Below are 11,793 nucleotides of genomic sequence, written 5' to 3' on the forward strand. Positions count from 1 at the left end.
ATGTCAGCCAGTGCCTTCAGTACCCTCAGATGGAGCTCATCCGGGCCTGCCAACTTAAACGCATCCAGTTCCTCCAAGTGCCTCTGTACCATCTCAGGGTCTACGCTTGGTAGTCTGGCGCCCTGCTGCTGCCTCTCTACAATCCCAGAGATTGTATGCTTTTCTGATTTCTCTTACTCCCTCCGTAATAATAGAATTTACCTGGGGAAGCAGCTCCTCAATGCACTATTTCCCCATTTTTTCTGTTAAAATTTTCCTAAGTGTGGCATAATCTTCTAATTAACATTATCTACAAGAGTTCCTCCCCCATGGCACAGCCTTGCATCCACACAGAATTTCTTTTTCCAAGTTTATAAGTACCATATGCTGCTTAAATTAACCTTCTTTACGTTGGAAAAAAAACACAGTCAATTTGGAAAGCTGTACTGGCATATATTTTATATAGACATATCCTTATTTTGAACTAATTATGTTGTTTCTGGCAGTCCTCCCACTGCTACCCTACACTGCAGTGCTTCATAAACAGGCCCAGTCATGCAATTGCCCTCTAGCTCATTATTTTGATCAGATTTCTCATCTTTGTTTAAATGCTGGCATAAACCTAGGAAAATAAATAATGTGGTTTCAGTGATCCAGAGACTACTTTTGTGAATATGCTAAGCTTTTTTGCAGGGGAGAAAGGGGACATCTGAGTTTACTTGAGTTCTGGACAACAGCACTAAACCAGGATGCGAGACCCAAATATAATTCCTTCCTCTGCCTGGGCATATTTGGTTGTACATCTTCCACCTCCTGGTAGAGCACCTGAGGCAGCAGGCTCCTAGTATATTTTGGTTTAGGATACTGGAGCAGGGACTAGAGCCCAGGGATCCAAATCTCACACACACGCACGCACGCGCAGGAAAAAAAATCTATTTAAATCTTTTATACAAAGTGGAACAGCTCCCTCAGGACTGAAAAAGACCAATCTCAAAATATAGCTGCTTAGTTAAGACAACCACCTTAAATTAGTCTAAATCCAGTCCTCGTCTCAAATTTAAGCATGCACCAAGATAAGGAATCCTTCTCGTTCTGCTGTCCTCTAAGCCTTGTAGTTAAAACACTTGGACTGGAGACAACACTGATCACCAGGGACCCTTTTTTCCCCTGATAAAAAAAATCCCCAATTTTCAGATCTAAAAAGGTAACCCAAAATCCACCCCTTTCCATGATCAAAATGAAACACCACAATATATACACATAATACACACATATATAGTGATGTTTCATTTTGATCATGGAAAAGGGTGGATTTTGGGTTATTTTCTTAGCTCTAAAAATTGAAGAATTTTTTTTTAATCAGAGAAAAGGATCCCTGCTGATCACCAGTTTTGCAGTCAGGAAGAAATTTTACCCCAGGGTCAGACTGGTACAGACTGCAGGGGGGTGGGGTTGCCTTCCTTTGTAGCAGGGGGTGTGGCCCTGTTTCCTGGATCTCTGAACTGTTTTTTAACCACTCCTGTAGCAGCAGTTGTCTCCCTGCTTTATACGTGACAAGTTAGGGTGCCATGCCTTGAGGCTGTGTGACAGATTTGACTATATCTGTCACATGTTAGTAATAGGTTAGACAAGGATTTGTATGGGATAGTTTCGATAGGGATGAACCTGTCTCAGGCAGTGGGTTGGACTAGATGACTTCCAAAGGTCCCTTTCAGCCCTACTTTTCTATGATTCTATATGAACGTGAATAGCATCAACAGGAAAAACTAAGTACTCTTACCTGGATTATGAGTGACAACTGAACCTGGATATTTTGTAAATTCAGGGTAAGGGTTTGCAAACCAACCAACAGTATTTGCAGCTTCAAGAAGCTGTGCTGTCTTCAAGAAGCTATGTGGAAAAACTGCACCCTTTGAAATAAAAGCCACAGCAAACAGCCACACTGAAAATCTGGCTACCCACTGAAAATTAAATGGGTTTTAAACTATGTGGATACCAGGGACCTGGATTCTATTGTATCATCCAGGGCTGGTGGTTATTGCATGCTACAGGGAGGTAAAATAAAAGTCTCTCAGGCAAAGAATGAACTTGGGTCTCTCAAGTTTTTGAGAGTACTCAAACCTTTGAGCTATTGTGTAAAGAGGGAGCACTAACATCTATTCTTTGTTTTGAGAGCTTAGTCTTTCATCATCTTTGTTTTTCTTACAAATACCCAAAATGAGAAGTTTGGCTTCATGTCAAATAAAATAAAATGAAAAGTTCATGTTTTTGTTTTACCAAGAAAACCAAGAAACTTAACACATTTGATACAGACAATTGTGCTTGTTCTATTGGTCTGTACCAAAGTAAAGCATCAATTAGCACAGTCCAACACACACACACACACACACACACACACACACACTTATTCCTTGTCTAGATGTTCCAAATTTCTATGGCTTCTGGATAAGTACCTTGTGCTTCTCCTCTAATCCTCTCTCTCCTCTGTTCCCTGTTTTGATTCTCTGTCTCTCCCCCCTTTCTGAACAGGGAGGTAGGCAGAAGACAGCATCACAAGCAATTTTTTAAAGATAAAAACCCAAAAATGCTGTATTTTAGGCACATCGTTTATACTGGCATAAAACAAAATAGAAAAGCAATAGGAAGAGTACTTTGATCAGCACCCTGAATTTAACTAGACTTATGCTAACTAGACTTCAGGAGGGCCAACTTCAGTGAGATGAGGAGATTAGTGGGAGAGGAACTGGGTTCCTTGAGGGCAGAGGAACTCAGCGTCCAAGAGGAGTGGTCGTTCCTTAAGGAAACGATACTCGGGGCCCAAGGGGTGTCCATCCCGACAAGAAGCAAGGGGGGCAGGAGTGTCCAAAAGCCCCCCTGGCTCACCAAGGGTGTCCGGGAATGCCTGTTTGCCAAAAGGGCGGCGTACGCCCGGTGGAAGGGGGGTGTAATCTCCAAAGAGGAGTATACCTCCTCTGCTCGGGCCTGCAGGCGGGCTGTTAGGAAGGCCAAGGCGGACATAGAGCTCGGATTAGCGTCCAGGATTAAGGATAACAAAAAGTCCTTTTTCAAATATATTGGGAGGATGAAGAAGGCGCCGGGTAATGTGGGGCCCCTGCAGGATATGCGGGGCAATCTGGTGGTTGCGTCAGAGGATAAAGCGGATCTCTTTAACCAATTCTTCACCTCCGTTTTCTTGTGCAGGGACCGGGACTTCCCTGCTGTGATAGAAGCCGGACGCGAGGGGATCGCCTTCAGACCTCAGGTTGGGGAGGACCGGGTTGGAGAGCTTCTGGAGGGGCTGGACGCGTTCAAGTCAGCGGGTCCGGATGCTCTCCACCCCAGGGTGCTGAGGGAGCTGGCTGGGGTTATTGCAGGGCCCCTGGCACGGCTCTACGAGCGATCGTGGTGCTTGGGCCAGGTGCCAGACGATTGGAAGGTAGCTAATGTGGTCCCCATCTTCAAGAAAGGGAAAAGGGAGGACCCGGGCAACTATAGGCCCGTCAGTCTCACCTCAATCCTGGGGAAACTCTTTGAGAAGATCATCAAGGAGCACATTTGTGATGGGCCGGCATCCGAGATGATGCTCAGGGGCAATCAGCATGGATTTATTAGGGGGAGATCATGTCAGACCAACCTGATTGCCTTTTATGATCAGGTCACAAAGGCCATGGACGCAGGTGTCGCGGTGGATGTAGTCTTTCTGGACTTCAGCAAGGCCTTTGACACCGTCTCTCACCCCATCCTAATTAGTAAACTAGGCGACTGTGGCATAGATGCCTACACGGTCAGATGGATTGCAGATTGGCTGAAGGGTCGCACTCAGAGGGTGGTGGTGGATGGATCATATTCGACTTGGGGGGAGGTGGGTAGTGGAGTCCCTCAGGGCTCGGTCCTGGGCCCTGCGCTGTTCAATGTCTTCATCAGCGATCTTGATGTTGGGGTGGAGAGCAACCTGTTTAAATTCGCTGATGACACCAAAATTTGGGGGGAGGTGAGCACGCTAGCAGGGAGAGAGAGATTGCAGAAGGATCTGGATAGGTTACAGGGGTGGGCAGACAGGAACAGGATGCGTTTCAATACGGACAAGTGCAGGGTGCTGCACTTGGGTAGTAGGAACCAGCAGCACACTTATACGATGGGGAACTCCCTACTTGAGAGCACGGAGGCGGAAAGGGATCTTGGTGTCATTATTGACTCCAAGATGAACATGGGCCGACAATGCGAGGTCATGGTTGGCAGGGCTAACCGGACCTTGTCGTGCATCCACAGGTGCATCTCGAGTAGAGCCAGGGAGGTGATCCTCCCCCTCTATGCGACGCTGGTCAGGCCGCAGCTGGAGTATTGTGTCCAGTTCTGTGCGCCCCATTTCAGGAGGGATGTGGACAACATGGAGAGGGTCCAGAGGAGGGCCACCCGCATGATCCGGGGACAACAGGGCAGACCCTACAGTGAGAGACTGCGGGACTTGAACCTATTCAGCCTCCACAAGAGAAGGCTGAGGGGGGACCTGGTGACCGTCTATAAACTCACTAGGGGGAACCAGAAGGGTTTGGGGGAGACGCTGTTTCCCCTAGCCCCTGCTGGCATAACAAGGAATAATGGGCACAAGTTGATGGAGAGGAGGTACAGATTGGACATCCGAAAAAACTACTTCACAGTCAGGGCGGCTAGGAGCTGGAACCAACTTCCAAGGGAGGTGGTGCTGGCCCCTACCCTGGGGATCTTTAAGAAGAGGCTGGATACTTACCTGGCTGGACTCATTTGAGTCCCGTTTTTGTTTTTAGGGTGAGTGGGGGTTTTTTTTTTGGGTTGTTCTCCCGCCCTGGCGGGGGGGCGGGTTAGAAGATCTATTAGGTCCCTTCCGACCCTGAAACTATGAAACTATAACTGACAATTTGTCCAAATAAGCTAGAAACATTTCAAAATATATACACTATAAAATATTCACAGCTATTTCTAATCAGACTCCTAACACTATTAACCCTTTGGGCTTAAGCCAAGTATTGCAAAAGTCTAATCTCTTACTGACTTTCTAGCAACCTGCAGTTGCTAATAGAATCTGAAGCAATGCACACTGCAAAATAGGACAGCTTTCCAAAGGCAACCTGCATGGGTAACACAGCTCCCCATTTTACTCCTGCACAAGGTATCAGAGAAACCACTGTGGTAAACAGCAGTTCTACACATCTCTCAAGTCTGCTTATTGCATATTTAACAAAATATTTTTTAGTCTCTGGAGTACAGGCAGTTCTCAACTTAAAACGTTTCGAGTTACAATGTTTCGCACTTACGTCTCTAAACTGACACCCTGTTTCAACTTTCTGACATCAGTTCCAACTTTACAATGCTTTATCTGATGCGACGCCATGACAGCAAACAAGTCGCTGAGTCACCCATCTCCATGGAGAACATCTGTCCAAACTTCCTTGGATACTTTCTTTAAGAAAGCAGACAAGGCTCCAGAAAAACCTGCAGTCAAGACTCCCAAGAAGAATCCAACCAAGAGCCCTTCAAAAAGTCCAGCAAAGTCACCTCAAAGAAGTTCTTCCAAATCAATATGATTGCTATTTACAATACAAATATATTAATGTAGCTATATTATTCATCTATAATTGACTGAGTACAAAATTCTGGGTTATTTTTGGTGAAAACAGGGTATTGGGCATTGGTTCAGGACCAATCCAACATTGTTTCCTATGGGAAAATCAGTTCCAAGTTACAACATTTCGACTTAAGATGCTGTTTTCAGGAACCAATTGTGTTGTATGTCTGATGACTGCCTGTACATGCTTTGAAGTAACATTTTCCAACATAAAGACACCCTGCAGAATGCACATGCAAATCACCCACCTGCTCCCCACATGATGGTGGTACAGGGACCTATGCAAGAAAAAAACATGGTGGAAACAGCTTCCCATGCTCCATAGGGGAAAAGAGTATTTGGGAACAGCATTCTAAAACTGAAAATCGAAGGCAACATACTATCCCGGTTGATCAGAACTGAAGCAGTAACTTGAATCTGCTATGTTAGTACCTGTCAAGCCACAGCCAAAAGATCACCTTATCAGTTTCTTAACACTCGGGGAATAAATATTTCTTGACTTCCAAAGTGGATTAAAAAAAAACCCCCCAAAGATTTCATTTTTCCTTTTTAAAAATAAACAAACTTAAAAGAAAATCTGAATTTAATAGAGTGAAGGCTAAGGTATAAATTTAGTATCATCTATTACAATAATGTAAATAAAAATACAGTGATTCAACAAGTCTCTTCTAAAAAACACACACAAGTTACAGGCTGATTTTTTTCTATATAAGCATAAGTGGGGGAAACATCTAACTCAAAGTCAAGCTTTTAAAACATGGGACAACGTATTAGGGGCTTGACCCTGAAAGGGACGCAGGGTCTACACTACTGAAAGCTAAGGATCATTATAGATGTTAGAACCTAATGCTACAAATGTAGCAAAGTTAAGGAAAAAACTTACAAGAAGGTAATGCAGCAAACCTGAAACTTAAAAAATTGGTGCAGTGCTCATAAGATAAATCTTTCAGCTCAAGATTTAAGTACTCCAGGAATAAAGGAATGCTACTGAAATTGCAAAATACTTCCATAACAACAACTTTGCTTCAGCTTCACTGAAGAAAGCTGGGGAATCCAAGCTAATTTTTTCCCCAGTATGTACAATGGAATTCAGTGGTTGACTGCTTTGAGCCATTTCATAAGAACGGGCTTATTCTGATGACCACCTGTGAAGAGTAGTCCAGTCAACACTGGACTACAAAGAAATGTATAAGATATGCTGAATACAGTAAAACCTACTTTATTTATTTACTCAAATACAAGACAAGGTGTGTATGTCCCCCCCATCAGTAGTGGAAAAAATGCCCCTCATTTTATACTTGCATACAAGGAAACCTCATTAAAGTAACTGTCTATTATAAAACTGCTGCCAAAAGCAGCACATGGTCAGGCATGGAAACCAACTATGAAGTTGATTACACAGCCAAAACTGACCACAGCTATAAAGTATATGGTCCATATTGGGCAAACAAACTGATGGGAACCTTTTTTTCTTTTGTGCAATACTTAAAAAAAACAAACTGGGAAATTGAATGGGAACATACCACAAGAATAGGTTGGTAGAGCACATCTGAATAAGTGTAGATTTGCCCATTAAGCACAGTCTCCCTCTGCAGGTGACTCTCAAATCGTAGTGAGCCACTACAGTAAACATATTTCTACTTCCTCTTCACTGCCACAACTGAGCTGCACCTTTCTTTCCCATTTTCAGTTATTCCTATTACTTCACAAGCCTTAAATGTCTGGCAAACATCACCAAACATTTGCCATATACTCATTTTACAGACCATTAGGGAGAACAGGTACAGAGGGTGGGGAGGAGACTGCAGGGGGAAGACACTGGGGAGCGGGGCAAAGGTTAAGGGAGCTACTTGATCCTACTGATTTATTTTCCCTTTTGTAGCAGTAGGAAGGAAACAAATTTGACACAAACCTTCATGAATTAGCTTCTATAGCTGGAAAATTATAACATTAATAATTTTTCCACATACAGAATCTAACTATCGAGGAGTTGTCTTATATTCAGAGTCATCTTGTATTCATGTAAATACAATATTTCCACAGCCCTGGACAAACCTGCAGAAAGACTGCTGCTCTTGACAATTGGAAAAACTTCAAGAAACATTAAAGCAAGGACTACCCAACAGCAAAGTTAAATTCAAGGAAGTAAATAAGCAGATAGATCAAGCACTTACTCTACTGCCTTTTCTTGCCTATATTCTTAACACAAAGTACCAGAGTAAATGACTACCTGCCAAAGAGGAAATCAGTGCTATGACACGAGCATCTACTTAATCACTAGGGATCCGGGTTTTCTCCGATTTAAAAAAAAAAATCCCAAATTTTCAGAGATTAAACCCCCCCACAAAAAACCTAGAATCCACATTCCCCCCGATTAAATTGAAACACCACTCATACATATGTAGCATTTCATTTTAAATCAGGGAACAATGTGGATTTTGTTGGGTTTTTTAATCCAAAAATTTGGGATTTTAAATCAGAGAAAACCAAGATCCCTCCAAATCACCTATCAGTCATGCCAACCATAATAAACTTCAAGGCTCGAGATAAACCATTCAAATGGTACATGTTTGCTGAGGATGTTTTTAAAAAAGCCACACCCGTGAACTAACAGAAGTCACTAGCAGAGCACCTGGAACCAGAGTTTGTTGAAGTGCTAAACCAACTTTTACCAACAGTAGCCTCTTCTGTATGTGCAGAAAACATATTTTCTTCAGTTGGACAGGTTCACTCAAAGCAGAAAAAAAAAAAAAAAAATCAACTGGGAGTTGAAAAAGCATGAAAGTTTGTTTTTTTTCTACCAGTCTATTAATTTTAAAAAAATGGACGATGGTATTTATGTATTCTAAAAACTTGAAAGCAGTAAAAAATTTCAAAACAACCGAAGTAAAAAAAAAAAAAAAGACTAATTTTAAAGACCATTAGGCAAGTAGGAACTTAAGCTCAAGCAACTTTCACCATGGCATTTTAGAAAAATTTTGACCCAGGTGACCTGAAAGAATTTGTTTAATTCACTAACCATAGGTCATACTTCTAACACTGTAACAGTTAAAACTAATATTTAATTAACTACTTGTCACTGTGCACCATGCTTTGTTAAAAAAGCTTCTGTATCCAAAGCATTACAGGTTTTGTTTAATAAATTTGAAGTGCTGTTTTTGTGCGCAATTAAATTCAAACTGCCATCTTAATGCAGTCTGATATACATATGAGCAAAAAGTTAATTATCTAGTGAATAAAAAAAGATATATTTCATTATTTTATGCCATACTAAAATGGCAGAATTTCTAACAATCCAAATATATTAAGCCATTTATTTTTAAAATATGTATCTATCTAGTTTTTGTGCGTAGGAAACACATACCAAATCTACTGTAGAAATTGTAAATCAATTAATTGTAAATCAACATTTAATTGTTGTATCAACCAATTAAAATATACTTTAAAAAAAAATACAATGAGAAAGTTGATTTTAAAAAAATTAATGATTTACTCAAGCTTTTGTTTTGCCAATTTAAATCAACTTGATTTAAATTAAATCAACTCTCCTGACTTCAGAAGTACATTTTAGCAAACAGCCAAGAAAACAGAGTGGTGCCAAAGCTTCCTGTAACAGGCTGCAAAGAAGCAGAAGAGTAAAAAGATATAAAAAGAGGAAGATGAACATAATACGGAAGCAAGCCACTCTGCTGGAGTATTCAATACCTAAATCTACACATGGATTGCATCTTGTGGAGCAATGGTTCTCAACTTTTTTTGTACCAAGACCCATCTGTAAATATCAATGGCCAGTCCCAACCCAGTGCCCCTCATTCAAGACCTGCTGCCCTCAGGCCCCAGCCCCCAGTGTGTAGAGCAGGGGGAGGGCATGAGTGGGGCCCAAGCACCCCTTGTAGGCTGGAGCTCTGCCACCCTGCAGGGGAAAAGCCACAGTTACCCATGTTTTTCTCCTTTAAAAGGAAAATCCATTTTTTAAGTTGGTTGATCCATTTTTAAAGTTTGTTCACAACCCTTTTTATATATTCTTGCTACCTACTTTTGGTTCGCAACCCATGGGGTGAGAAACGCTGTTGGGGAAAACATAAATGGATGTTCAGTATGTCAATCTCCAACCAGTACAAGCAGTCTGCTCCCATGGTATTCCAACCTAAACATTTCTGTAACTTCAAAGTTTGTATTGTGCTCTCACACGACAGGATTTATTACAGATGAAAAAATTCCTTTGTGGTATAACTCCCTCTTCCTTCCACACCCAATATTCATTCCTAATGAAATCACTGCACAAAGCATAAGCATTCTATACAGCCACTTTTCAACAATGCAACATGGCCTCAAAGTAAGCATACAACAAATATGCAACTATGGTTCCCTAACAAGATGGACATTTTTGTAGAGGCATTTTTGGGTGTTCACAGTCTTCATAAAGTCTCTCCTCAACCCCAGGCAAAGCTCTTATTCTGGTGTTTTATCGCTGCAGTTCCATGGCAAGTTTTGCACGTGTTGCTAGGAAAGTGGTTCTCTCTGTGGGTCCCATTACCATTCACCAGCTAGTAATAATCAATCATGAACACAAGTGACACCTTCCTGAGTAAAACCATGTCAGAAAAGTTATTCTACAATGCAGAAAAGATGGAGCACTTTGCCAATTAAATCTTAGCTGTACAGAAATTAAAATGTGAAATAAAACTCAAATATCTACCAAAATCTATCATACCTGAATAAACTTGTAGTTGTGTTTCTGGGAAATAGCTTCAAGATTCTTCAAACTTGCACAATAGTCCAGCTTCATAAAAAGACAAAGAAAGAAAACCTTACTATGATGCCTTGTTTTCTTGAAACATGGCATGTCGGAAGCTACTTATTTACTGAGTAAATAGTAAATTACCTTGAGAAGTGCTCCTAATCTGGATTTTAAGACTTTCAAACCAATGTGAATTTTTTTCCACATAACAAGGCCATCACGCTATGGCATGGCTCACTTATTTGTTTGCTGCCTTTTATTTTTTTCTTTAGCAAAATGAAAACAAAATGAACAAACATGCAAACAGCTGAAAAGGCATGCCTCCAAAACCTCCACAGATCTTACCTTATCTAGATTTATAATCAAATAGTTTGGATATTTTTCCACTAGAGAGACAACCACATGAGAGGCACTGTAAGTTAAAAAAAAAAAAGGGAATACAATTTTACAATTACACCCATCTGCCTGGCAACTGACTCCCCAGCCCAGCCCAGCCCCTGGCTTCTTTACTTTTCATTCCATCCAGGCAGAGCGCACACCAACTGCTGCAGCTTCCTGAGCCAGACGAAGAGTTTTTGAACCCGAAAGCTTGCTTAATAACTATTCTCCAACCATTTGGGTTGGTCTAATAAAAGATATCAAATTCACCCAAGGAACCTTGTCTACCTATCTGCTTAGTATCCCAAGCTAAAGCAGGCTGGCACCTCCTGAAACTTTTCTCATGGGTATTTTAGACTTTCATTCTCAGCTTGTAAATGTTGCTACTTCAGTGGTTCTTTTCTGTCTGACCCCAGCAGTCTTTCCTGCCCAAGTGCAGGCGGGCTGGACCTGATAATCTTGTGAGGTCCCTTCCAGCCCCTAATATCTAAGAATATATGAATATACCAGGAGTGCTCAACCCCCAACCCAGGCCAAACATGGGGGAAAAGGGGCCACAGGGGCAAGTCCTGGGATGGAGCCTGGAGTCAGAGTCCTGGAAAGGAGCCCCCACAGCTGCCCCACAGGTAGAGAAAGAACTGCCACCCCTCCTCACTGCCAAAACCCCCAACCCTGCAGGATGGGTCAGGGTCAGGGCCAGGCCATGTTCCATTCCCTCCCTGCAGACTGGGGCTTGGCAGCATCCCCTTCCCTAAGCAGCTGGTTTGGGGCATGCCCCCTTCCCTTCCACCTGCCCCACAACCAGGCTATGCCCCCCGTCTCTCCACCCAGCCAGGCTGGGGCCAGCCCCTTCGACCTGTGGGCTTAGGCCGCGCCCATGCCCGCGGGGCGGGACCGGTCGGGGCTGTCCCCCAGTAACAAACCAATGCGCTGCTCGTTCCCTCCAAACGTTTCAGCCCCAGCCCCCACAGCCGGACAAGGGGTCCCCGGCCCCGCTCGCACACGCACGCCACTGACATGAAGCCGGCGCCACCTGTCACCAGTAGCCGCTTATCGAAGGCCGGAAGCAGCCCCGCAGCCCCCGACATCCTCC

General features: G+C 42.8%; 2 protein-coding genes across 12 annotated transcripts in view; one reads left to right on the forward strand and one right to left on the reverse strand.

The window, feature by feature from the left end:
• Nucleotides 1–11,793, reverse strand: part of TGDS (TDP-glucose 4,6-dehydratase) — a 37,742-nt gene that overhangs the window by 25,507 nt on the left and 442 nt on the right. For 2 of the 11 annotated variants that reach the window (XM_025200342.1, XM_025200341.1), the window contains exons 2-4: nt 10,668–10,734; nt 10,467–10,588; nt 10,296–10,364 (exon numbers count right to left, since the gene is read on the reverse strand). In XM_025200342.1, the coding sequence (XP_025056127.1) occupies nt 10,296–10,364; nt 10,467–10,529 (132 nt within the window). In that variant the 5' untranslated portion in view covers nt 10,530–10,588; nt 10,668–10,734. Of the gene's footprint in view, nt 1–10,295; nt 10,365–10,466; nt 10,589–10,667; nt 10,735–11,623; nt 11,668–11,708 lie in introns of those variants that run through there. The other 9 variants (XM_025200350.1, XM_025200339.1, XM_025200347.1 and 6 more) reach the window with 7 other exon arrangements.
• GPR180 (G protein-coupled receptor 180) overlaps nt 11,718–11,793 on the forward strand; it is a 28,859-nt gene continuing 28,783 nt past the window's right edge. Inside the window, exon 1 of the mRNA XM_025200337.1 lies at nt 11,718–11,742. Within this exon, the coding sequence (XP_025056122.1) occupies nt 11,718–11,742 (25 nt within the window). The remainder of the gene's footprint in view (nt 11,743–11,793) is intronic.

The sequence above is a fragment of the Alligator sinensis genome, unplaced genomic scaffold (assembly GCF_000455745.1).
Source record: "Alligator sinensis unplaced genomic scaffold, ASM45574v1 scaffold740_1, whole genome shotgun sequence".
NCBI lineage: Eukaryota > Metazoa > Chordata > Crocodylia > Alligatoridae > Alligator > Alligator sinensis.